This window comes from Cuculus canorus, chromosome 1 (assembly GCF_017976375.1).
Source record: "Cuculus canorus isolate bCucCan1 chromosome 1, bCucCan1.pri, whole genome shotgun sequence".
In the NCBI taxonomy this organism is placed as follows: domain Eukaryota; kingdom Metazoa; phylum Chordata; class Aves; order Cuculiformes; family Cuculidae; genus Cuculus; species Cuculus canorus.
Window position 1 is genome coordinate 60,427,668 of NC_071401.1, and position 27,847 is coordinate 60,455,514.

Consider the following 27,847-nt stretch of genomic DNA (forward strand, 5'->3'; position numbering starts at 1 on the left):
GTTTGTGCCTGTTGTCTCTCCTTATCCCGCCATGAGCTGCTGCAAAGAGCATGGCTCCATTCCTCGCTGAACTCCCTGCTGGGGACTGCTGTTAGGTGTCCCTGAAGCTGTCACTTCTCCAGGCTGAACGAGCCCTGGTCTCTCAGCTTCTCTTCACAGGGCAACTGCTTCAGCCCCAACCACTCATGTGGTCCTCCACTGAGCTCTTATCCCAGTTTCCTGTACTGGATAGTTCAAAACTGGATGCAGTATTCGTAGAACCATAGAATGGTTTGGGTTTGAAGGCACCTTTTAAGATCATCTATCCGCTCCCCCCGCCATACGCAGGGAGAGCTTTCAGTATATCAGGTTCCTGAAAGCGCCATGCAGCTTGATCTTGAGCCCTTCAAAGGATGAGGCATCCACAACTTTTCTGGGCAACCTGTTCCAGTGTCTCACCACCTCCAACATAAAAAGTTTCTTCCTTCTCTCCCATTTTTATCTATTCTCTTTCAGTTTAAAATCATTACACCTTGTCCTGTTACTGCAGGCCTCAGTAAAATGTCTCTCTCCATCTTTCTTGCAAGCCTGATTGAAGTATTGAAAAGCCATAAAAAGGTCTCCTTAGAGCCTTTTCCATGCTCAATAACCCCACTCTTTAAGCCTTTCTTCATAGGAGAGGTGTTCAATACTTCTGATGACCTTTGAGGCTCTCCTCTCTACCCACTCTAACAAGTCTATGTCTTTCTTGTACTGAGAACGCCGAGACTAGATGCAGTGCTCCAGTGGGGTCTCATGAGAGTGAAAGAGAGAGGGAGTATCACCGCCCTTGACCTGCTGCTCACACTTCTTTTTATGCAGCCCAGGATATGACTAGCTTTCTGGGTGCACATTGTCAGCTCATATTCAATTTTTCATCTCCCAGTACCCCCAAGTTCTTCTCCACAGAGCTGCTCTCAGTCCATTCACCACCCAGTCTGCACTGATACTGGTGATTGCCATGACCCAGGTGCAGGACCTTGCACTTCTTGAACTTCATGAGATTCACATTTTCAGACTCCTTAGGCCTGTCAAGATTCCTCTGGATGGCATCCTTTCCCTCAAGTCAGTGACCTCAACGTGACCCCTAAGAGACACCACTTATTACTCATCTTCATTTGGACATTAAGCCATTGACTGCAACCCATTGTATGCAGTCATCCAGCCAGTTTCCTATCCACCAAGTATTCTATTTATCAAACCCATATCTTTCCATATCACTTCCTTTTTAGTGCCAAGGATCATCTGTGGGACTGTGTCAAAAGTCTAGGTAGATGACAGCCATTGATTTTCCCTTATCCACCAAGGCAATCACTCCATAGCAGAATCCAAATCAGGAAGGCATGATTTGCCCTTAGAGAGGCCACACTGGCTTTCTCTACTCAACTTGTTGTCATCCTGTCATTTAGATATAGTCCAACAAGTGCTAAGGGGATAATCACTACCCTTGACCTACTCAGCTGCTGTTAACATTGCCCTGGATGATGCTGGCTGTCCTTAATGCCAGAATGCACATCTCACTGTCCCACAGGGCCTTCTGCTTACAACTGTTGCTCCTCAGACCATCAGCCTCCAGCCTGTAAAACTGCCAGAGGTCTTCCTTTCCCCAGGCAAGATTTTGCATTTGTTCTTGTTGCGTTTACTGAAGTTCCTGTCACCCCAATTTTTCCAGCGTGTCTAGGTTCCTCTGGAGGGCAGCCTTATCACAGAAGGCAATTAGGTGGGTTAGACATGACTTACCCATGGTAAATCCATGATGGCTGTTCCAAAAAAATTTTCCACCTTCACATGCCCAGAAGTACGTTCCCAGATAACTCATTTCATGATATTCCCAGGGACAGAAATGAGGCTGACTGGCCTGTAGTTGCCCAGTTCATCTTTTCGGACTTTTTTGAAGATGGGTGCAGCATTATCCTTCTTCCAGTCATCAGGAATCTTCTTTGATCTCCACAAATTTTTAAGGATGATAGAAAGTGACCAGCTCTCTGAGCACGTCCTGTTCCAGCCCTATAAGTCACACGGAGTTGCTTGGTATGAATAATCCCTGACTCAGTCCTCAACCACAGCTGACTGTTTTTCTCTTCCTTGAATCCTGTCTCCAAGCACACGAGCTTATCTGTGTCTGCAGACGAGTAAATCACACACCGTCCTCAGCAACAGTGGACTCAATGGACATAGGTACACTGAATCACGACATTTGTTAAGGTCACGTACCTTTAGGTCAAAGGCAAGGTAGGAGTTAAGCATGATACGCAAAATGGTAGTAGTGTGGATGCCTATATTACTGCACCTTTAGTTAACTATTTCATTATGAAGAGAAATATCTTTGATTACTGAAGTACTAAAGATATCTTTTAAAGGTTTCTTTAGGTGTCTAAAGTGAAAAAAAAGATGTAGGTTCAGAAGTCCCATCTTGCAATGTACTCAGTGAACACTATGCACTCAAGGCCTGATGTTCTTTGGGCCTAATGTCTTGTAAAATAAATGGTGCCAGTGCCACTCTGGTGTTTCTGCATCTGCAGAGTAGATATAAAGCCTTTGACACAGTTTCTCACAGCATTCTGCTTCAGAAACTGTCAGCTTCTGGCCTGGACAGGCGCACACTCTCCTGGGTGGAAAACTGGTTGGATGGCCGGGCCCAGAGAGTGGTGGTGAATGGAGTTAACTCCAGCTGGAGGCCAGTTACAAGTGGGGTTCCCCAGGGCTCGGTACTGGGTCCAGCCCTGTTCAATGTCTTTATCAATGACCTGGATGAAGGCATTGAGTGCACCCTTAGCAAGTTTGCAGATGACACTAAGCTGGGTGGAAGCGTGGATCTGCTGGAGGGTAGGGAGGCTCTGCAAAGGGATCTGAACAGGCTGGACCGATGGGATGAGGCCAATGGCATGAGCTTCAACAAGGCCAAATGCTGGGTCCTGCACTTGGGGCACAACAGCCCTGTGCAGTGTTAAAGACTAGGAGAAGCCTGGCTAGAAAGCTGCCTGGAGGAGAAGGACCTGGGGATGTTGGTTGACAACCGACTGAACATGAGCCAGCAGTGTGCCCAGGTGCCCAAGAAGACCAATGGCATCTTGGCTTGTATCAGAAAAGGCGTGACCAGCAACTCCAGGGAGGTTATTCTCCCTCTGTACTCGGCACTGGTGAGGCCGCACCTTGAGTACTGTGTTCAGTTCTGGCCCCTCACCACAAGAAGGATGTTGAGGCTCTGGAGCATGTCCAGAGAAGAGCAACGAAGCTGGTGAGAGGACTGGAGAACAAATCTTATGAGGAGCGGCTGAGAGAGCTGGGGTTGTTTAGCCTGGAGAAGAGGAGGCTGAGGGGACACATTGCTTTCTACAACTACCTGAAAGGAGGTTGTGGAGAGGAGGGAGCTGGCCTCTTCTCCCAATCCTCTCCCAAGTGACAGGGGACAGGACAAGAGGGAATGGCCTCTAGCTCTGCCAGGGGAGGTTCAGGCTGGACATCAGGAAAAAAATTTTCACAGAAAGGGTCATTGGGCACTGGAACAGGCTGCCCAGGGAGGTGGTTGAGTCACCTTCCCTGGAGGTGTTTAAGGGGTGGGTGGATGAGTTGCTGAGGGGCATGGTTTAGGGATTGTTAGGAATGGTTGGACTTGATGATCCAGTGCGTCCTTTCCAACCTAGTAATTCTATGATTCTATGATTCTGTATCCTTGCACTTTCTTTAACTAAACTAAAATAGTTACTCTACACATTGAATCCTTTCAACGCTTAGTGAAGAGAAACAGCAGTGAATCCTTTCCGTACGGTAAGAGGAGCATAAGCTGATGGTGCTTGGGGTAAGACACAAATCTGAGGGTATTTTTTGCTGCATCTCTTTGGAATGTAAAGAGAGTGATGGGCATAGATGGTTATGTGGAGCACTGGTCAGCCATCATTCTCAGAAGGGTCCAGACTGTCTTACTTGTGGGACAGGAGGAGTTTAAGTTTATAGGCTTCAGTTGGTCTTAAAAATGCGCTTGAACTGAGCATGAGCTGAAGCAGTTGGTGAAGTCCAGGATGAAGGATGCATTGTAAATGCATGGCAATTTCATTTGTCTAACACATTTCAATCAGCAAAATCTTTGATTTTAGGCAAACCTCTATTTCTGCTATCGATTTATCTTTGGGTTTTTTCCTATCTTTTTCCCATTTGTACTTTACAGACAATATCATGAACTGATTCATACAATGTATTTATTGAGAGCGCATAGTAATTTGGGATATCTAGACACTTCAAAATTATACCAGTGATCAATAATACATAGTATATATGCAGTTAATAAACTATCACCTTTACTATTTGTCCTACTTTATGTTACAGTTTTATAGTATCCTTAAAAAGTTATAAAATATTACGTCTAATTTATAGCAAATGTACATACCAACCTCCAAAGGCTAATTTGAGATGCAAGGTTAGTCTGTTACAGCTTTTGTTGGTTATAAACCGTTCCAAAATCAGCTTACTTTTTAGCATCTGCAGGGCAGCTCTAAACACAAACCACTATGAGATGGAGAAATATTCTGCATCATGGATAATATGTCGGTGTTTGTTCTCACATCTTCAATCTTAGTATATAATACTAAGATGAAAAGTATGCAAATCTTTTAGCTTTTGGAGGCCTTGGTTACACATAGTTATTAAATAAATCAGCTAGTTAATTTGCATTTAATTGGCAGACCACTGTGTATGCACAAAATGAGACAAGACTACAAAGCAATGCAGGTGCTGGTTGATGAGAAGCTCGACATGAGCTGGCGATGTGTGCTCACAGCCCAGAAGGCCAACTGTATCCTGGGCTGCATCAAAAGAAGCGTGGCCAGCAGGTCGAGGGGGTGGGGGGTGATTCTGCCACTCTGTTCCGCTCTTGTGAGACCTCATCTGGACTATTGTGCCCAGTTCTGGAATCCTCAATGTAAGAAGGATATGGAGCTGTTAGAATGGGTCCAGAGGAGGGCTACAAAGGTGATCAGAGGGCTGAAGCACCTCCCATATGAGGACAGGCTGAGAGAGTTGGGCCTGTTCAGCCTGGAGAAGAGAAGGCTCAGAGGAGATCTTATAGCAGCCTTCCAGTACCTGAAGGGGTTACAGGAAGGCTGGAGAGGGGCTATTCATAAAGGCTTGTGGGGATAGGACCAGGGGAAACAGGTACAAACTGGAGAGGAGCAGGTTTAGACTGGACATTAGGAAGAACTTCTTCACTATGAGAGTGGTGAGACAATGAAACAGGTTGCCCAGGGAAGTTGTGGATGCCCCATCCCTGGAGGTGTTCAAGGCCAGGTTGGATGAGGCCTTGGGCAGCCTGAGTTAGTGGGATGTCCCTGCCCATGGCAGGCGGGTTGGAATTAGCTTTAAGGTCCCTTCCAACTCTAAATATTCTATGATTCTATGATTTTTTTTCAAGCTAAAGCTGTGACCACTTGACAGTTTGCTGTCCTTGCATGATGGACAGTGGTCACTCTTGCATTGCTCAGGATCAGTTACGTTAAAAAAATCACTGCAACATTTTCTCATGGAAATCTGAAGAAAAAGGCTGGGTTTAAATAACAATCTAGAAGCTTTGCATTGCCCAGCTATCAGTATGTGCAGCAGGAAGGGGCTGAATGGTGATGGGAAAAACAAGGGACTCAAGGGCTAAATGATGACAGGAAATGCCTGAACTGGAAAAGTGTTTCTGTTCAAGATACGACTTATCAGTCCTGTAAGTCTCTGTGTCTAGGATGACCTGCTGGTGTTATGTGGTGGGGTACTTAACCGTTGATAGAACAAACATGGAGGCAGCTGTGGCTCCCTGATTTCTGTTCAGTACCTCTTTCTTTCCTTCAAAAATGAAGGTCTACTGTAGATATGAATGCCAGCATGTGCCTGTGTCTCATAGCTGGCTATGCATCCGCCCTGAGGAAACTATTTCTGCATCTGATAATGTAAACGTTATCATTGTGGTTACGTGCTGCTCAAGTAGCAAAAATGGTTCACTCAGTTTGGTCAGAGAAGAGACATGCTCCAGTATTGACACTAGTTCTGTCATGGACATTTCCAGCTGGGAATATGCAACTCCTAGTCACCACCAGGAAACCTGGACCACTTGTCAGCCAAGTGATGGGTAAAGGCTGGTCTTGCACATAAATCAAGAAACTGACTTCAGACCTTCTTCTATAGCTTTGACCAAATGCTGCTTCTCATTTGAAAACTGGGGCTAATAATATTGGTATTTTCTGTTTATCTTGTAAACTTTTCAACTACAATCTTTTAGTTTACATTGCATTCTGACTGACAAAGTTCTCAGCACCATCTGGAATTTGTAGGTTTTTTTTAAAAAAAGAAACAATCAAGGAGAAAACCAGCAACATAGTATTTGGCCATGTTGCTGGCAATATGACTGTTCCTATACTTGAGATGCAAGATTGACTAATAACAAAAAAATCTGCAGTATATAATTATTTGGAGTGGCTGTGAGAGTCCTTCCCTGATTCATCACGCCAGGACCCTGACCTTGGACTTGCCTGGAGACTGCCGGATGCTGTCTGACTTTGATTGCTGTCACAGACACGATCTCCATCTACTGATCTGACTTCCCTTGACCCTAGACCTGCCTCATCCCCACAGACACGTCTAGTGACCTGGATCGCTGGCTGCTCTAGTCACCATCAGAGACTGAGCTCCTTTCTTCTTTTTTGGGTGCCATGGGACTGCGCTCTGTCAGAGAGTTGCTTTCCTGCCAGCCCTACCATCACTCCCAAGTGCCAGCTCCCCTGCCCATGTGGACCATCCCATGGCTGCTGCTTCCTGACAGAGCCCAGCTGTAAAGCAGTCAGCAAACACAGCTGTATATTGAGCATCAGGAGATGCATATGTGTACTCGTATTATAGGTGGCGCTACAGATATTATTTGGAACTGCTTATAACTTGTTATGAACCAAACATCTTACGTGTATTTCTTTCCCCCAGCATAGCCTTGTACTTTACTGCTTCATGTATGCCTCAAGGTATTATAAGTACCTCATGTTTTGCATAATGTTTGAGCAGGAACTTGGCTACTTCCTGTGCATTTGTACAAAACAAAACGCATGTTTGAGAATCAGTAAATAACAGAAGTAGCATCTCTGCCGATTGGAAAAATCCAAAATAACAGTGAAAAAAGGCGAAGTGTAGACAGTATATCTGGCCAACAACTTTTTTTATTGTCTAGCTATACAAAAGTCACTATGATCTTCTTTTCCTCTGTATTATCTTTTAGAAGAAAAATTATCTGGTATATTTTGGATTATTTTGGCTGCATATCTATTGGCCTATATATAGTTCAATATAATCTTAGGCCATATCCTTAAGAAAATTAATAGAAAACAGTGTTTTGTGAAATGCTAAGATGCCATTGCTTTAATTTCAATTACTCAGGTGTTTAGTGTGTGTGTAGAGATTAACTGTATTCTACTTAAGCTACAGTTTAGTTAGCTTTTTAACTTTTGCAAAATAAAATTGGATTTCAAAGTTATTTTGTGCCCTTATCTAAGACTGCCCACCGACTCCAAATGCAAACTGAATGTAATGGGGCCATACATAAACTAATTTAACCCACTTAAATCTGACTGGGCTTCAAAGCCAGATGGTATTTGCCTTGTACAGCACAGCTGAGAACTTGTCAGTCAATGAAGCTCGGTCTTCCTCTTGCTCCCTCATAATCTGACTCGGCATCTATCCACAGGCTTTCTCCATCCCACATCTTCTCTGAATAAATAGTAGGAGCACTGTTTTCTAAACAAGAAACACTTGTTTCTAAACAAACAAGATTACAATCAATGTTGATAAGATTCAAATTCTGGAGCTAAAGGAACTCCCTTCCTGTGTCTTGTTTCTATGCTTTCATGGCAAATAAATTTAAAGGAATTATTCCTGTAGAAGTTCTGTTCTAATCTGTGACTATTAACTACATTATTATCAGTATTTTTATCCATACTATTATCCTTACCAACATTTTTAAAATTTCTGTAATGAATTTTAAGCATGAGTTTTGCCAAATCGTTCTGAATACCAAACTAGTTTCTACCCATCATTTTCTAATTACAGATAAATATGGAAACCAAAAAGGGTCATAGCAAGCAAATACATTATTCTTTATAAAATGTTCTGATGTCTCTAATTCCATGGCCTAGATTTTAAAATGTCATCAGTTACTTTGAATGAGTTTTTAGGAGCCTCAGTTGAGTTATAAATGTGCCTGGTTTTGAGAAAATGGTACCATCAGAAAGTACTAAGTAATCACCATCTGAAAATCTGCCACTTTTCAGGTAGCTCCGACAGAAAACTGAAATTTAGACCCCTGACACCACAGGTTGATATTTGAAACTGCAAGAAAAGTATAGAAGAAATCATATTATCTTTAGGGATAGTACTCTACAAGTTCTTAATGTAATAATTGCTCAACAAACAAGAAACTTTGTCGTTGCTGTTTTTTTTAAACAAGGCATAATATTAAAAATTCTAACTAGCAGAGAGAACCTTAAATACTTTCTATGCATTCTACTTCCTCCATTCAAAGCTCTGTCCCTTGGTTTGTTTACACCTTCTTCATTAGATTAAACTCATCCACATGTATCTTAGTGTATTTATAGGAAATATCATTCCCTCGTGGATACCCTTTGCTGATGACAGTAATTTCTATTTTTAGTTGAACAAAATATTTACTGGGCACTGGTGCAAGTGTTTAGTTTCAGATTTGTAGAACAGTCAAGGTTTCTTGAGCCAACTGATTTACGGACGTATTAATATAGATGATCATGAAGATCAAATACATGTGTACAAATTGTGTTTTTTCTTACATTCCGAAGATTTATGTATCTAAAATTCTGCCATCTTCACCATCAGAATGTGCATATGGGTTTTTCAGTTAAGCTTCCAGCAAATATATACCTGTATGAAAAAAATAGCAAATACCAATATTTAGTTCTTCTGGGTAATATCTGACACAGAATTCATTTAATTTAATTTAATTTAATTTAATTTAATTTCAAGATAGCCATTACTATGCCTTAAACATTACTATAAATGACTGTCTAGAGTAGAATAATCTCTTCCAGTGGACTACCTCTCATGAGTATTTTGGGAGAGCCCTCTAGTGGGAAAAGAGAAGGGTTTTTGGAAGGGGGAGGTTTCTGCTACACCACAGGACTGAAATATATGAAGGGCCTACACTGCAAAACAGGGAAAGGAGAGAAAAAGGGCATTTTCCTAGAGTAATCAGAAGTTAGATGCAAAAAAGTCATTGTAGATCAGGCCAGGTCAGAATGCTTTATGGATTTGTAAAAAAAAAAAAAAAAAAAAAAAAAAAAAATTGTCATTTTCTGTGTGTCTGCCTTCCTTTTTTCATAGAGGAAAAACAAAAAAAAGCCCAGACAGGTTTCTTATGTTAGATATGCTGCATCCCTTTTTTTGCTTGTTTGTTTTAATAGTGAAGTCCTGTATATCTTTGCATAAAAAGCAGGTAAAAAAAAATTCCTTGTAGAGTTATTGATTCTTTCAGGAAGTAGTTCAGTTTCAGATTAGCTTCTGAGAAAGTTCTGTGTTCTTGCTGAATCAGCATTTACCATATGAGCCTTACTAAAATCCAGAAAAACTACATCCACTGCCTTCCCTTTCAGCTCTGCTGTTCAGCCAGTTGTACACCCAGCGCACTGTAAACAAACTCATTGCACAACTGAACAACTTATCCAAAAGGATGCTCTGAGGGACAGTATCCAAAGCCTTACTATAAAATCGAGAACAACTGCACACCTCGTCTTCCCTTCATCTACTAGGTGGGTGACCTTGTCATAGAAAGATGTCAAGTTAGTTGAGCTGGACTTTTGCTTTGTGAACTCATTTTGGCTGTCCATGACGACTGCATTATTTTTTGAATGCTTATCAGTAGTACCCAATATGATCTCCTCTATAATTTTGCCAGGAACTGAGGTTAGACTAACAGGTTAGTAGTTCCCTGAGTCTTCCCTCATGCCTTTCTTGTAGACTGGAATAAGACGGGCCAGCTTCCAGTCAGTAGGGACCTCCCCAGACTACCAAGACCTTTGGTAGATGATCAAGAGAAGTCCTGCCATAATATCCGCTAGCTCCTTCAGTATTCTGAGATGAAGTCCATCAGGCCCCACAGACTCGTGAATATTCAGCTGATACAGGTGGCCCCTTACAATTTCACTGTTCATAAATGGAGAGTCACTGCTCTATTACTTGTGGTGCTACAACTCAGGGAAAGGGGCACTCCTGAGCCATCTATGTTCTGTTCCCCTGCTGCCAAGCACATGGGAGAGGCATAATTTGGGAATGAGAGGTATGGGGGCTCAGCTCTCTCCTGCCACAGAGTGATGGAGATGGATGTGCCCTCCAGGAAAGGTAGCAGAAGCCCCAGTACAGCCCAAGTGCCCACCAGCGACAGTAGGGCTGTCCTGTCCTTGTCTTTTCCAAACTCACCAGCTGAGCAGCCAAGTCCACCTTTGCTGTCAGAGAGGACACGAGATGGTCGCTGCCCTGGACTAGCCTGCAAGAAAGGCGCTATGCTTACCAAGCAGCCCCACAGCAGAAAGGACCACTGTGAACTGTATTGGCCCCTGGCCATGTGTGAGAGGTGGGGATGGTCAAGACTGCACCCTGCACATCCCCCCCATTTGCCTGGCCTTCCACCAGCCTCTCCAGGCTCCTGGCATCTAGTGTTGTTGCTTGGCAAGGGGAAAAGCGCAGAAGATGAGAAGCAATGCATGTGATGCTTGTTTGGAGCAGCGTCTGGGGGCAGAGTGGAGACAGAAAGGACACTCAGTGTCTTTGTGGCCACTCATCTTCTTCAGGACAAACTTGATGGAGGGCAGCTGGGTCACTGGGGCTCCCTCCAGTCCTTCTGGTGGCCTATGCACAGGGAAGGAACAGAGAAAGAGCTGTGTGAGGCCCAAGCCGCCTTTTCCTTCTCCTGCCAGCACTTCCAAGCTTCCACAATACAGCCAGGTACTAGCCAGCAGTTGAGTGGAGAGCAGTGGCAGTGGTGAGGATGGGACTGGGCAAGTGTTTGCTGGACACAGCTGGGCAACAGTGGCTCTGCCTGCAGCCATGAGGACACCTTCACTGTAATGTGGGCATGACCCCTTTAGGGTGTGCTGCCAGGCAGGGGTCACTCAAGGAGTGTGCTGACCCAGAGCTCCTTCACCACCTGGGAGCTGCAGAAAGGGAGGATAAACAGCCTGAGTATCCTCTGTTTCCCAGCCTGCAGGCAGAGGTGGATGTTGGCACAGTCCCTGCCCTGTGGGAAGGGGCCACAGAGGCAGGACAGAGAGCCCTGTATAGCAGGACACAGCTGCTGCCCAGCTCTACCATGGGACATGGCACCCAGATTCAGCAGGAACGACCACACAGGAACTGCAGGGCCAGACAAAGACAAGGGAGTTGGTGGTCTTACCTTCCTCTTCCTTGGCAGCACCCCTGGCAGGCTGCTTCCCACTGCTCAGCACTTGCACTGGCCCACTACCAGGCAGAGCTTCAGGCATGGAACGCTGCCACATCTGCAAAGAGGAGCAGCAGGACCTGGTAGTGGCTGGGCCTGGTGGCATCCCTCTAACATTGGCCTGCCATAGTCATGGCTATGGGTGCATCCAACCCTAGTGCCAGGGCTTGCAAGGAAAGACACCTGTGTTCTGCGAGTCTTATCAGGGGCTGGTGATGGCCAAGGCATCCCTAAAGAGGAGGAGGTCCCTCTTCTTCTTTGCGTGGCCCTAGGTCACCTGCATATGCTTGAGAAGCAGTGGCTCAGGTGCTGCTCTCTTGACACTGCAGACAAGCCAAAGTCCCCACCCAAAAGTGTCCACAGGTATTTCTAGCTTCTCAGGAGACCTTCCAGCTGAGGTTGGAAAGGCTGCTCTCTGTCTTCTGAAGACCTTCACAAGCCAAAATGCATGCTGACATTTGTCCTGCCTCCAGCTACAGGAGCAACCAATGGGTTCCGCGGCCTGAGGGGCTCCCTGTGACATTACTACTGGTGGTAGTCTGAGACAGAAGTGTTATTTAAAAACAATTGAAGCTACCTTGTAAAAATTATTTTTTCATGCTGCCTGGCAGTTATTTGGAAGCCTTTCACAGGGACAGTTAGTATAAGTCCATCACTAATTATTGCTGCAGAAGGGGACAGCCGCACTTGCTGCTGCCACAAGTGCCTTGGCACGGGGCGCAGCTTGTAGGGTCATTCTCTCTTCAGAACGAACTAAATAGAAAATGGAAAAAGCAGAGGTAACGGCTGAGCAATTTGTTGTACCAGAAGAACCTAGAGATGAGCTCTATCCCCATGAGTGCCTCACCTAAGCACCCTTGAAAACTCTAACCGAAAATGTGTAAACATAGAGCTAGTGAAATGTGGCTTTTGTATGCTTTGTCGGGAAGAGATGGTGTGGAAAGTAATAAATAGGAATTAGTGAAGGAAGAATAATTTAGTCTGCCCATAACCTTAAAATGTAGCAGTGGTTCTATATTACTTACATTTTATGTTCTTCTCTGTGTCAAAAGACTATAATTTCTAAGTTAGAGTAGAATAGAGTAGAATTTTCAGGTTGGAAGGGACTTAGAATGATCATCTAGTCCAACTGCCTGACCACTTCAGGGCTGACCAAAAGCTACAGTATTGTCCAAATGCCTCTTAAGCACTCACAGGCATGGGGCATAAACCATCTCTCTATGAAGACTGCTCCAGTGTTCAGCTGCCTTCTTGGTAAAGTAATATTTCCTAATATAAATCTGAATCTCCCCTGACACAGCTTTGAACCATTCCCATACGTCCTGGCACTGGATGCCAGGGACAAGACATCAGCACATCCCTCTCCACTTCCCCTCCTCTACAAGCTGTAGATAGCAAGGAGTTTGCTCCTTAGCCTCACTTTCTCCAGTCTAGACCATACTGGAGTCCTCAGCCACTCCTCATAACACATTTCTTCCAGCCCCTTCACTAGCTTTCACGTCCTCCTCTACATGCATTCAAGTACCTCAACACCACTCTTAAATTGTGGGGTCCAGAATTGCACACAGTACTCATGGTGAGGCCACACCAACACTGAATACAGCAGAATAATCACCTCTTCTGACCAGCTGGTTATGCTGTGTTTGACGCACCTGAGGATGCAGTTTGCCCTCTTGGCTGCCAGGGCGCACTACTGACTCACAACAAGTCTACCTTCGACTGACACCTCTAGATCCCTTTCTGCAGGGCTGCTTTCCAGTCACCTCTCCCTCAATTTATACTTGTGTCCAGCATTACTCCTTCTCAGGTACAGAATTGTGAACAGAATTTGTTCTTGTTAAATTTCATGCCACTAATGATTGCCCAGTGCTTCCATCTGTCCAGTTCTATCTGCAAGGCCTCTTGTTCCTTGAGCAAACCAACAGCATCTCCCAGTTTTATTATCAACAAACTTACTAGGGGTGCATTCAAGTCCTGTGTCCAGATCATTATATCTTGAACAGAACTGGTCCTAGAATTGAGCCAACTAGAATTGCCTGGTGACTGACTGCCAGCCAGATACAGTCCCATTCACTGCAACCTTTTGTGTATAAGAAGCTGAATTGTTAGTCATGGCTATCAAAGTGAGATTCCATGCTGCTTCAACCTGGGCCACTGACAATCTGTTGAGAAAATGACCTCTGGAATACAATCTGTGAGTCTACAGGTAATCACAGACTGCTGGAGTTGGTGTCCTTAGCCTATGGCATTGGCTGATGCCGTGCAAAGATGGAAGGACCAGGGCTTGATATGTTGCACCCATTGGGCTTCTGGGATGTTGTGTCACTATCACGTCTTTGATTACAATGACTTCTGTTCCAGCTGCTAGAATACACACTGCCAGGTTGTGTTACATTTTGAATTTGACAAGGTTTGTGGCTTTCTCTCTGGTATTTTTTTCTCTCCAGCAACAAATTACAGAATTACTTCCTGGGAACTCAGCAGAGTATCCAGTGCTTCTCAAGTGGGGACCATTACTGTTGAGTATCTTCTACCAAAGGACTGTATTGTGAGTACAGGAGTCTCAAAATGCCCTCTTCTGCCCACCAGAAAACCCTCCATCATACTGAGATTTAACAAGTTATTCTCCATCTACATAGTGGCTAACACAAATGTTCTTTGGACACAGAGTATACCTTCACCCTTACAATTCTTAACAGGCATTTAAAAATCCTTTCCCTTACTGTGGGGTTCTATGTTCTTTGTTTCTGTTTGATTTTCTTTGTTATCACCACCCCACCCCAACCCCCCAGGTCCTCGCCGCCTGTTTCTTCTTTTTTTTTGGTAATTGTTTAATTGTAAAGTTTGGGAATTTTCAACCAAATTCAATCACTATGGCCACAGCACTATCCTAGGGATGAATACTCCAAATGAAAAGACTCTTGTAGGCTGCAGTTCCATTGAATTCAACAGAACTATGCTAAGGTATAAACTTTTGGATTTGTGAAGATAACCATCTGCAGTGTCGGCACAGGAATATGAGCTCAAAACATAATACATTCAGTGGCATATACAGAACACAGTATAAGTAATGTTTTCTCTACCTTATTGTGAAAATACAATGCCTCCTCTATTTCAGATATAGCGGTTTTTTCCTCTGCTAAATAATCCCAATTTCTGCTACAGTACAACCAAGAAGAAGCAGTGTCTGTGCTCCCTCTTCTGGCTCTGCAGCAGCATTGACCTAAGCAAATTCCAACCAGCCCTCAGGGCTGAGGCCTGTGAACAACAGAGAGAAGAAAACCAGAAATCAACCTACAGCTTCCTTAAAGAGAAAAACTGGAAGTTGCTTCAAACGAGAACTAAGCTGGTTAAAAAACATTGTTATTTCCAAACTTCTTTAAAGTTTTTTTTCCCATATCTGACAGTTGAAAATTATAAAAGTGCCTTGCACATGGACGACAGCACTTTTTCAATAATGTAATACTACAGTAATTTTTAATAAATGAATGAATTATAGAAAGCATGCTCTCTTTGGTGGGCAATCTGAAAACTTTAAAAAGACGACACCAAGCTGAGTGGTGCAGTTGCCACATCGGAAGGACGAGATGACATCCAGAGGGACCTGGACAAGCTGAAGAAGTGGACCTGTATGAATCTCATGAGGTTCAACAAGGCCAAGTGCAAGGTCCTATACCTGGGTTGGGGCAATCCCCGATTTCAATATGGGATGGGAGATGATGTGATTGAGAGCAGCCCTGCAGAGAAAGACTTGGGGGTGCTGGTCAATGAGAAGCTCCACATGAGCTGGCAGTATGCACTTGCAGCCCAGAAGGCCAACTTTATCCTGGACTGTACCAAAAGAAGTGTGGCCAGCAGGTTGAAGGGGGTGGGGGGTGATTCTGCCCCTCTACTCCTCTCTTGTGAGACCTCATCTGGAGTATTGTGTCCAGTTCTGGAATCCTCAGTGTAAGAAGGATATGGGGCTGTTAGAATGGATCTAGAGGAGGGCTACAAAAATGATCAGAGGGCTGGAGCACCTCCCATATGAGGACAGGCTGAGAGAGTTGGGCTTACTCAGCCTGGGAAAGAGAAGGCTCCAGGGACACTTTCCAGTACCTGAAGGGGGCCTTCAAGAAAGCTGGAGAGGGACTTTTGACAAAGGCTTGTCGAGATAGGACTAGGGGCAATGGGTATAAACTAAAGAGAGGCAGATTTAAACTAGACATAAGGAGGAATTTTCACTATGAGAGTGGTGAGACACTAGAACAGGTTGCCCAGGGAAGTTGCGGATGCCCCATCCCTGAAGGTGTTCAAGGCTGGGTTGGATGGGGCCTTGGGCAGCCTGATCTAGCGGGATGTCCCTGCTCATGGCAGGGGGGTTGGAATTAGATGATCATTAAGGTCCCTTCCAACCCTAACTATTCTATGATTCTATGAAAATAATAGTTTATGTAATAAATTGTTTACAAAGATTTAAATAACCTTTTTTAATGATAAAATTAGATCCTTTTTAATTGTCTAATTTCAAACTGCTCCAAACCAAACAGTAACAGTGATTAAATCTTGAATGAACTTGTCAGGCAACTGCAGGTCAACCAGGGGACCAGGCTCAGCGGGCATGAGTTCATGAAGGGTAGGTCCTGCTCAACCAACCAGATCTCATTCTATGACCAAGTGACCCACCTAGTGGATGAAAGAAAGGCTGTGGATCTTATCTACCTGGATTTCAGTGAAGCCTCTGACACTGTCTCCCACTGTATTCTCCTACAGAGGCTGGCTGTTCATGACTTAGACAGATGTACTCTCGACGGGTAAAAAAAACAGTTGGATGGCTGAGACCAGACAGTTGTGGGGAACAGAGATAAATCCAGTTACCAGCCAATCACAAGTGATGTTCCCCAGGGCTTAGTGCTGGGGCCAGTCTTGTTTAACATCTTCATCAATGATGAGGGTTTTGAGTGCTCCCTTAGTAAGTGTGTCGCTGAAACTAAGTAGAGTGGGAGTGTTGATTTTCTTGAGGGCAGGAAGGTTCTGCAGAAGGACCTGGACAAGCTGCATCGATGGGACGAAGCCAATTGTATGAGATTCAACAACACCAAGTGCTGCATCCTGCACTTGGATCACAACAACCGCATGCAACACCACAGGCTTGGAGAAGTGTGGCTGGGAAGTTGCTTGGCAGAAAAGGACCTGGGAGTAACAGTTGACAGATGGCTGAACATCAGTCAGCAGTGCGCCCAGGTGGCCAAGAACGCCAGTGGTATCCTGGCATGTACCGAAAGCAGTGTGGCCAGCAGGACTAGGGAAGTGATCACACCACTGTACTCACCACTGGTGAAGCCACACCCCGAACACTGTGTTGAGTGTCAGGTCCCTCACTACAAGAATGTTGAGCTGCTAGAGCATGTCCAGAGGAGGGCAACAGAGCTGGTGAAGGGTTTAGCAAACAAGTCTTATGAGGAGTGGCTGAGAGAATTGAGATTGTTTAGTCTGGAGAAGAGAAGGCGGAGGGGAGATCTTATCGCTCTCTACGACTACCTGAAAGGAAGTTGTAACGGGGTGGGTGCTGGTCTCTTCTCCTGAGCAACAAATGAGGCAGCGGCCTCAAGTTGCGCCAGGAGAAGTTTAGATTGGATAGAAAAAAATTTTAGAAAAAAAATTATTTACTGAAAGAGTGGTCAAGTATTAGACAGGCTGCCCAGGGAAGTGGTGGAGTCTCTGCCCTTGGAGACGTTCAAAAAGTGTGTAGATGTGGCATTCTAGGACATAGCTTAGTAGACATGGTGGTGCAGGCCTGACAGTTGGACTGGGTGATCTTTGAGGTCTTTTCCAACCTTGATGGTTCTATGATTCAATGATTCATTATGTTAGAAAGCGGTGGGATCTCATCAATGTGTATAAATACCTGAAGGAAGCGTTCAAAGAAGATGGAGCCAGGCACTTCTTAGTGGCACCCAGTGACCAGATCAGAGGCAACAGGCGCAAACTGGAACACAGCAGGTTCCCTCAAACACCAGAAAACACTTTTTCACTGTGAGGGTGACTTAGCACTGGCACAGGTTGCCCCGGGAAGTTGTGGAGTCTCCATCCTTGGATATATTAAAAAGTCACCTGAACATGGTCCTGACCAACTGGCTCTAGGTGGCCCTGCCTGAGCAGGGAGGTTGGACCAGATGACCTCCAGAGGTCTCTTCCAACCTCAGCCATTCCATGATTCCATCATAGTCTTATCCTCCCAAGAATGATTTATTTTCATATTTCTGTGGGAAGAACTCATACAAACAAGACTTCATGGCTGCAGCATATGTGATTCTGTAGGAAGTAGTCTATTGTGAAGAACAGACACTGTAAACAATTCAAGTTTCACCTCCAATATGACAGAAAGTGTCTTTAAAATTATTTGTCAATGTTTGTAACACGTTCAACACAGCACTTTTACATCTGTAGTACAAAGCCATCCTTGTCACATAGCTTGTCAGAGCAGTTTTTAACAATTTTTAACAATGGCTAGCATTCAGTTTTAACTGAAATGACTTTTTATTTATAATTAAAACTAAGTTATTGGATTAAAGATAAATGGATTAAGTACATTCTGCCACTTGTGATCATTCTTTTCTTTTACTACAAGTTTGATTATGATCTTAGATAGCTGAGCCATCTCAGAGGCAACGGAAGTTCACACTGTGGCTTAGGAATGCCTTACCTCCAGTGCAGCATATCCTACACAAATGCAGGCTTGGAAAAATAATAACAGGTAGCAGGAAGGGCAAAATAAAGATCCTGCTTGCTTCCTCCTATGCTCTGTGTATGACTAGCATCTGAAATGGAGAGGATACTGTGTCTTCTATCTCTGCAGAGGATTTGTATAGCAAAATACACCAGACAGCGCCAACTCAAAATCTGCCACTCCAGGAGTCTATACTCCACATGCTGTGTAGGCTTATGGCCAAAAATGGGGCAGAGCACTAGGTGGTGTATAAGATGTACAGTGGACAGGAATTTACATATATTGTTTGGGATGGGACTACTTAACTGCTAGGAAATCAGTCTCTCTTATCTAGCAGTAAAACCCACACAGAACACATGCCTCACGACACTAAAGCTGAGACTGCAGCGCTGTTATGTGTCACAGCTGCTCCCAGTCTCAGACAGGCTCATAGAGCCACCATGTTCCTGCAAGGCATGGTGGCCTCATGGCCACCTCCATCACAAGTGGTTTGCCCAAGGGAGCTGGGGAATGTGGGCGGCCACTTACCTCCTATGAGCAGGCACATATCCAGGTGTGGCTCTGCTCCATAATTGTTTGCTTGCACAGACCAGAATGACAGAGTTGGTACTTTGCTGACTGCATTGAGAAGATTTCTGGAAGATGAAGCTCTGCTGGTTGGTGTCATAGGGACAGAATTATGAGTTGTGCCTTTTCTTTCCTGCTCCACTGCATTTTGGGAAGAAGAAGAGCTATTAATTACACCCTGGGCCCTTTCCCAGTCATCCTTCCCACAGGCACAAGCAAGGGCTAAGCTCAATTTTGCTGCCATTGGCGAAGTGCAGCAATCCTGTCCCTGCGTTGGTACAAGCTTATGAGCAAGTACACAAGTTGTCACCACGTTAGGACAAGCTAATGAGGTTACACAACACAAGCACCTTGTATTACAAAACTGACCCATTTTATTTTTTAAAACACAAGGTCTTTTAGGCACACACAATATAGACTTCAGAAGTGTGATGTATGTTGTTAAATATCCACAAATGGTAATGTTGCTATATTTAAGCAATAATAAAAAACACAGTTTGCAGACCAGACTTTTGACTGTAACGACTTTTTCTGACCTTGTCTTTCAAGAAAACCTGTTAAAAAATTGTTATGTCAGTTCAAAAAGGCAAACGTTCAGTTCTATGACTTGCAATCTCAGGCTAAATGCTACATTCATCAGCTACAAATACTTCAAAGACCTGTGGCTTTGAGACACTCTGCCAAAACCCTTCTATAGAACCACAGGATGGTTGACATTGGAAGGGACCTCTGGAGGATATCTGTTCCAAAGCCCTGGCTCAAGCAGGGCCACATAGAACCCTTTTTTTTCAGCTATATTACCTATCTTCTTCCTGCAGCAACAGCAAGCAGAAGAGATACACAATCCCAGATATAGGTCTGTGGTATAGAAAGATCATGGTCACGGGAAGTCATCTAATGTCCACAACATATTTCATATTAAATTTTTGTGGTTTCACTATTAGAAAAAGACATTCAGATCTTAAAACCCATCTGCTCTGAGAGCTTTTACAGGCCCCGTTTTTCAAGTGGCAATGGCTTAGCAGGAGTCAAAAGTAAAAAAAGCAAAGGTATAAACGTTCATATAAACATTGATATTTTTGAGGCACAGTCAAGGAAGAGCAATACCAAGCTCACCTGCTGCTCTGTTGAAGCACTAGTAAATGTATTTAAGGGGAAACACAGAAGTGTCTCAGCTTCCAGATGCTCAGGAATTGATAGACATTTGCTATTTGTCAAGGACAGAAGGGGGAGTCTTCAAGTCTGGATCCATTCTGTGACATCATCCTCAAAACTCATCTTGATGGTTCCTGAGATGAAACTAACTGTAGAGCAGGCAGGAAGTATCAGGAGGAATATCATTTGTCCCTTCTAATCAGAGCAAAAGGCAGTACATGTACAAATGTACAGAAGTATATCTATACATATCTAAACAGCAACTAACAGCAAAACCCAAAACTCAATGACAGTACAAACTAAAAATCTGAACAAAATACCAAAACATTTTTGTTCCATCAAACCATCCTGATGCCATCCAGTCTCATCAGCCCTGCTGTTTCAGCCCGTGTGCTGAGACTAGAGGCCATGGTATGCTGCAAGGATGTGGAACTCTTGATCCCCAGATCATCCACTCAGATACAGCCAAGGCCTGTAATGCTTAATTGTTTTTCCTGGGAGATGCCAGGGACCTGTGTCTGGAACTGGTGGATTACATCTGCTATACATAACCAGTATCTCACATTTAACACTAGTAGAAAACCTACTAGCAGAGATTAATTTTTAAATCCAACTGCAACTGAAAATGCAACTGCATTTTCCTAAATAAAAAGATGAAGCATTAGAAGGACAGATTGAAGAATTTCATAATATCATAGACCAGTCTGGCAGCTGCCAAAATATTAAACTCAAAAAAAAGAAACAAACAAAAAAACCCCAAAACCCAAAACAAGCACACAAATAAATAAAAAAGAAGAATAGCTAACCTTTTTTTACAGTGTGACATAGTGATACAAACACTTACTGATGAAGGTAGGACAAGTCTGGCAAAAAAGATGGATGTGCCCAAAAATTATTCTCTTCTACAACTACTTTTTATATTAAAAAACTAAAAGGATGAACCTGAGCTAAAAAGACAACTGTGGGTATTCAAGGAAAGCAAGCTTTCAAAGCAAAATCTTTAGAACTTAAAAATTGCAGCTTTACACATTGACAAAGATTCTTTGTAAGTACAAGTTCAACAGCTTTGGAGAGGAGTCAGCAGAAAAAATCTAAGACACCTCAGGAAGGATTGATAGCTCTGTCTTAGCTGGCAACATTCACTTCTCACCTAAGCAGGTGAAAAAATACAACCCATTATTTTTAGACATCAAAGGTCACTAAACCAAATTAGACAAGACTACCGCAAACTAAGTGCACACCAAATCTATGAATGTTGGGAGTCACTATACATGAAAACATCTATACTCCTCTGCAGAACTTGACAATGTTTTTATAAACCAAAAAGGCTGTTAGGAGCCAGTAATTCTGATGCATGAATAAACAAGGGATTTGTATTACTTTACTAACATAACAATGTATTTATAGTTTAAGATTATTGATGTTTAAATGCACTGTTTCTATTAATCCAGACAATATATATGTATATATCTATTTCAGGGGTTTTGAGATTTCTATTATTTAGTTGCTAGTAAATGTTTGGTATCTGTAGCTCATATCAGCGATACAGAATATCGCTATTATTTAGCAACAGGACCTAGTTTTTTAAATGAAGGTATTAAATCATTGAAACCTAAGGAGAATGTGTTTAATTCTTCTTTTGCTGCTTTCCAGTCATTTTCAAGATTCAGTACTGTCTTAGAATCCTCTACAAAGTTTCAGCTTCATACGACAGAGATGAAATTTAGGGTATGTTTTATTTTTTCTTGAAAAGTTTATGGATTTTATGTTGAACGGCTACAGGAGAAATGGAAACTTATTTGTCTCACGGAAATAAGACATTGTAGAAGTTAATAATTACTTTGATCCCTTGCACAGGTTCTCTATTGTGTTGCATCAAATGACACATAGAATCATCGAATCACTTGGTTGGAAAAGACCTTTGAGATCATTGAGTCCAAACGAACCTGTTCACTAATAAATCATATCCCTAAGCGCTTCATCTACCTGTCTTAAACACCTCCAGGGATGATGACTCAATCACCTTCCTGGGCAGCCTCTTCCAGTGCCTGATAACCCTTTCAGTGAAGAAATTTTTCCTTATGTCCAGTCTGAACCTCCCCTGGTGCAATTTGAGGCCATTCCATCTTGTCCTATCACCTATTACTTGGGAGAAAAGACCAATACCCACCTCACTACAACCTCCTTTTGGGCAATTGTGGAGAGCAATAAGGTCTTCCCTCAGCCTCCTTATCTCCAGGCCAAACAATCCCAGTTCCCTCTGCCACTCCTCATAAGACTTGTTCTCCAGCCTCTTCACCAGCCTCATTGCCCTTCTCTGGACACGCTCCAGGATCCCAATGTCCTTCCTCTAGTGAAGGGTCCAGAACTGAACACAGGATTCAAAGTGCGGCCTCAACAATGTCAAGTACAAGGTCACAATCACTTCTCTCGTCCTGCTGGCCACACTGTTTCTGATACAGCATGATCTTTAGGGTTTGTGTTCAATTCAAAGTACTGATTTCATGTGTGACTAAAGTCTGATTTAAGTAAAGACTATTCCTTATTTTATTTTTTTAAATTGTTATTAAGAGCCTAAAGATGTTACATTTTAAATAGAAAGCACATTATGTACAGAAGCCAGTTTATATTTCAGTGGAGATAGTTTGCTCACATTGAATAAAGTTTTACTTTGTAATATGTCTATTCCTGCTCTGAAATGAAATAAAAACTGCCTCAAAGATGTGACAGAACACTGCAGTCACTTTCAAAGACATGGGATCTAAATCTTTATAAGATAAACCTTACGATTTCAAGTCTGCAAGCTCTAGAACTGGGGATGTCAGCAGCTTTTATTTATTTATATATTTATTATAGTTATTCTGACTACTGTCACGGAAGCATGAAAACAGCATACTTCTATCCATGTACTAATGCTACAAAATTGCCCCATGTAGACAAGTCTTATCCAGTGCATAGAATGTATTACTGAAATCCTTTTGCTGGTCACAGATTTCATTTACTCACAGTGCTGTGCTTCTGAATGGCTGGAAAGTAGCTTAGAAAATGAAATGTCAAACACAGAGAAGTTGCTGCTATGATTATATACATACATTTCATGTGGGGAAGACTTACAGGCTTTGTTTTCTTGCTGGCCATTGTATATTCAAGGATCAAAGGTAGTTACAAAGATGAGAGGGGAGTAGATTGACACAGTGCTTGCCTGAATTATTTCCACTAGACACTGGCTTTTCCAAAGGATTAAGGGCCACATACAAACTACATTTAGATTCTTATCAGAGTGCCTATTTTCTATGTGCCTGTCCCTTCAAAGACCCATCAGAATCCCAAGCTTAGTGACCTTTTTTACACATTCGGGGGAGCTAGCTTACAAGTTGGTGACTATGAGTCAAGGACTTTTTAGATATTTATGGAACAGTCTCCAGGGATTTCAGGCTGTGGTGATTTTCTGTTTACTGACTGGATGCACTGTTCATTCTCTGTGATGAGAGAAAATCAGTGTATCTTGTAATTGGGAAGTCCTTACTGAATTACCTACTAAGCTGGCGGTTTATTTGGTTGGCTTGCTACTATCTCCAGTTTTCAACAGACTTTGAAGGATCATAATCAAGCCACAAATAATCATGTGCAGACAGCCTTAGCCTCCTCCAGTTCTTAGCTGTCTCAGATACTGGATAACTTGGAAGTTTCCCTGCTGAGGTCAAGTGCTTCTTGGCAGCATGGAATATTGCAAATAAGGATCATAATTGCTAATGACCCTTGCTTCATTACAGACGCAAGTAAAGTTAAGTTCAACTTTTTCAAAGAGAAGTACTGGCAGTCTGTGGTGGGTTCCTATAGGCAGGATGAAGCTGGGGATGGATCTTAAAGGAGCTCGCATGCCAGGACAACTGGCAGGCATCCCCTCAACATCTATCTCCCCTTCTTCCCCACACTACAGGGCTCCTTCTGCTGTTATCCCAACTCTGCATGACAAAGGTAGGACTTCAGGATGCCTATGTATTGACCAGTCAGCCAAGACCACTGTTGCTGTCTAATCTGATGTGATTACCACAAGTTACTCTGTATCTTAGAAAATCAGGCAGGCAGCTCAGAGTCATCCACTCTGTCCTGAGAAAGGCAGAGCAAATGATTTATTTGAAATACTCACCATTTTTCATCATGTGCAAAATACCTTATCTGGGAACTCAAGTGAGACGCTGGTCTTTCAGAAGCCCACAAACTGGCTGAGGTAAATTCACCACGGACGTTTCCTCTCAGCGTTCAGTTAATCCAGAGTCCCACTAAAAGCAGCAGTGTATGTTAATTTTTCATGGGAAGATCCCGCATTGGTGAACATCGTTTTTCAGGAGGCTGGTCTGTGTGCCTCCCTTACCACTGCTTCTGGGGGTAACTGAACAGCTGTGTGACCTCAGCATTTCTGCCAAGCCCAGCAAGGTGGGCCAAAACTGCTGGCATCTGCCATCAGCCCACAGAAGTGCCCCATTCTACCCACACAGGGCCAATGTTGGGAAGAATTATAGGATCATACAATGGTTTGAGTTGGAAGGGGCCCTAAAGATCACCCAGTTCCAGCCTTCCACTGGATCAGGTGGACACAGGACTCCCCTGCTAACTGTCATATCTTCAAAGAAAACTTTCAAAAAGAAGTACACCAGAAAATCTTTATTTTTTTTTGTCAGTTGCAAACATTCACAGAAGTTCACATCATGGGTGAGGGAGCACTTGCTGTGCCTCCCTTTCTACTCCTCCAGGGCACTTCTCCTTACTACAGCACTATCCAGACTAACTGGAGGGACCAGAGGACTGCTCCTCCATCACAGGAGGATGACGGGAACAGCGGGAACAGCACCTGGAATGGCTATTGTGATGAAGGAGAAGTAGACCCCGCAGTTTTCTGGAAGTATATTCTTTTAATCAGCACAGCATACAGAAGTAAAATCAAGAGAGCACACTAGCTCCTCTTTTTCAAGCAAATTTATAGATCTCTCTGGTTTCCGAACTATAAAGCCAAACAGGATATTTAGCATTACTCTCTTTCACACACACACTTGTGACTGTCTTCAGTCATTCTCACTCCACACATTCCCAGGTGGATTTTTCCAGCCTGACTTTCTCAGACACTCAAGATTCATTACCAATCATGGAATCATAGAACCGTAGAATGGTTTGGGTTGGAAGGGATCTTAAAGATCATCTAGTTCCAACCCCTCTATGATGGGGGGGAGGGATATCCCACTAGATCAGGCTGCCCAAGGCCCCATCCAACCTGGCCTTGAACATTTCCAGTGATGGGGCATCCACAACCTCCCTGGGCAACCTGTTGCAGCACCTCACCACTCTCATAGTGAAGAAATTCCTCATTATGTCTAGTTTAAATCTGCCCCTCTCCAGTTTATACCCGTTGCCCCTAGTTCTATCACAATAAGTCTTTGTAAAAAGTCCCTCCCCAGCTCTCTGGTAGGCCCCCTTCAGGTACTGGAAGGCTGCTATAAGGTCTCCCTGAAGCCTTCTCTTCCCCAGGCTAAACAAGACCAACTGTCTCAGCCTGTTCTCGTATGGGAGGTGCTCCAGCCCTCTGATCATCCTTATAGCCCTTCTCTAGACCCGTTTTAACAGCTCCATATCCTCCTTATGTTGAGGATTTCAGAACTGGACACAATACACAAGAGAGGAATAGAGGGGTAAAATCACCTCCCTTTTTTGATGCAGCCCAGGATACAGTTGGCCTTCTGGGCTGCCAGTGCACATTGCCGGCTCACGTCAAGCTTCTCATCGACTCCCAAGTCCTTCTCTGCAGGGCTGCTCTCAATCACATCATCCCTCATCCTCTACTGAAACTGTGGATTGCCCTGACCCAGATGTAGGATCTTGCACTTGGCCTTGTCGAACCTCGTGAGATCCACATAGGCCCACTTTTCATGTGGGCAGGGACACCTCCCACCAGACCAGGCTGCCCAAGGCCCCATCCATCCTGGCCTTGAACACCTCCAAGGTGGGGTATCCACAGGTTACCCAGGCAACCTGTGCCAGTGCCTCACCGCCCACATTGTGAAGAAATTGTTTCTAATGCGTAGCCTAAATCTGCCCGTCTCCAGTTTATACCCATTGCCTCTCATTCTATCACACTATTCATGTTTCCTATCTTAGTCCACAGTAATCTTCCATACATTTGCTATCGCTCCGTTTCGGGCGGCGCCACGGCCGGAGCAGCACCCACCCGCCCCAGCGCCGCTGGCCCCACCCCATCCCGCCCCCGCGCGCCGCCGGCTCTCGCGACACTCACTCCTCTCGCGGCAGCGGGGCGCCGCCATCTTACCCGCTCTCGGTCTCTCGGTCGCTCCGTGCGGCTCCGCGGCTGAGGGAGGGACGCGGCCGGGCCGCGCGTTCCGGAGCTGCCCTTGGCGCTCTCCGCCTCTTCTCCCAGCCTGTCTGCCGCACCGCCCCTTTGCTGAGGCGGGGGTAACCGCGCTCCGCGGCGAGAGCGGGGCCCTTGGGGAGCCGCTCGGCCGGTCCCGCCCCCTTGGTGGCGCTGAGCCTGCGGCCCCCGGCGGAGCAGGCGGGGGGAGGCGCGGCGGGAGTCCGGGTCCCGGCGGGCGGGGCGGCGCGGACCCCGCCGCCGCGGTTGCTGTTACTGCTGCCGGGGAGGCGGGGGGCCCAGGCCGCTCTGGATGGTGGTAAAAATGATCATAGAAAACTTCGAGGCGCTGAAATCCTGGCTCAGCAAAACCTTGGAGCCCATGTGAGTAGCCGCGACCCTTCCTCTCTTTCTCCCACCCCCTCCAAAACAGACATTCTCTTAAGGAAGCTGGGGATCCTGGGGAAGGGGTGAACCGCTGTGCCGAGGGGCGCCCCGGGAGATGCCCTCGCGGCCCCGTCCCCGCCTCGGCGGGGAGGCAGGACCGGCCGCCTCCGGAGGATGCGGCTTCTCTCCTCCTCAGCGACCGCCTCCGCCTCTCCCTTCGTAGCTCTGGGTAAGTGGGGTGTAACATGTTTGCCTCCGCAGCTCCTTGTTCCTTGCGCTCAGTTCCCGGCCTGCCATCCCATCCACTTTCTGTGAGAAAGCTCAGGTGCCATTGGGGTGTTTTCCAAGACACTGTGATCTTCCTGGTAGCCTTTTCCATACGCTCATCTCAAGTCTTTTTCTGTTGTTTTGAAGAATTGACGCTTTCTTGTCCGCGTCCTCTTCCCTTCCCCCCCCTAATAAAAATTGCATCACTAGAACGCTTGAGAGTAGAAGCCCTAGAGGATAATTTGCCTCTTTGTGAATACCTGCTTGGCCTCGAAGCATGACATTCATATGAGTAACCGGGGCTCTTCTGCAAGTAGTCAACGTCTTCTGTTTCTGAGTGATGTTTGAGTGGAACTGAGACGTGAACTTGATTGTAAAGGTTTCCTCTTCTGGAAGTGTGGTGTCTATAGACGTTTTTAGATCAAAGTATGCACTTGTTATTCTGAAACATCATTTTAACAGGTCTGAATTAAATTTCTGGAGCTTGATTTGAGTGTATAGAACTAGAATTTATAAGTTAATACTAGTATTAACTTTTATTCTGAGATGTTTGGCTACCGTTAGTTTTACTCTGATGCTATCGAAGTGTGTGTGGGGGGAATGCTGCCTTACGGCTTCCATAGCCATTACTTAAGTATGCGTATGTACATGCGTAGTTTGTGTGGCTTATGCTGAAATAATTTGGGAAATGCTGGGATGTTCTTAGGAGGGCTTCACTTACGTTTTGGTGAGGAAGTGTAGTGTTCTTTTTTTTCCTTAAAGCCTAATTCAGACCACACTGAAATAGATAAGTCTTGAACTTAATTTCAGTAGACTTAGCATTACTTGCTGCATGCCTAATTCAGAGTGCCTTTATAGAAAAGGTTTGACCCTTAAGACTGGTAGGGCTATTATTTCTTTTTTATTATTT

At 44.4% G+C, this 27,847-nt stretch overlaps 1 protein-coding gene and 1 long non-coding RNA gene across 6 annotated transcripts in view; one reads left to right on the plus strand and one right to left on the minus strand.

The window, feature by feature from the left end:
- Positions 1-4,271: 4,271 nt before the first annotated feature.
- LOC128850976 (uncharacterized) lies at positions 4,272-26,336 on the minus strand. The gene is made up of 5 exons (XR_008448249.1): positions 26,245-26,336; positions 24,076-24,208; positions 19,887-20,074; positions 18,732-18,911; positions 4,272-8,925 (listed from the first exon to the last, which is right to left on the minus strand). It is a non-coding gene; the product is annotated as an uncharacterized LOC128850976 (long non-coding RNA).
- The window catches only part of RBM26 (RNA binding motif protein 26), a 52,771-nt gene continuing 51,182 nt past the window's right edge, over positions 26,259-27,847 (plus strand). For 2 of the 5 annotated variants that reach the window (XM_054056748.1, XM_054056749.1), the window contains exon 1: positions 26,259-26,667. In XM_054056748.1, coding sequence (XP_053912723.1) covers positions 26,597-26,667 — 71 coding nt within the window. In that variant the 5' untranslated portion in view covers positions 26,259-26,596. The remainder of the gene's footprint in view (positions 26,668-27,847) is intronic. The other 3 variants (XM_054056752.1, XM_054056750.1, XM_054056751.1) reach the window with 2 other exon arrangements.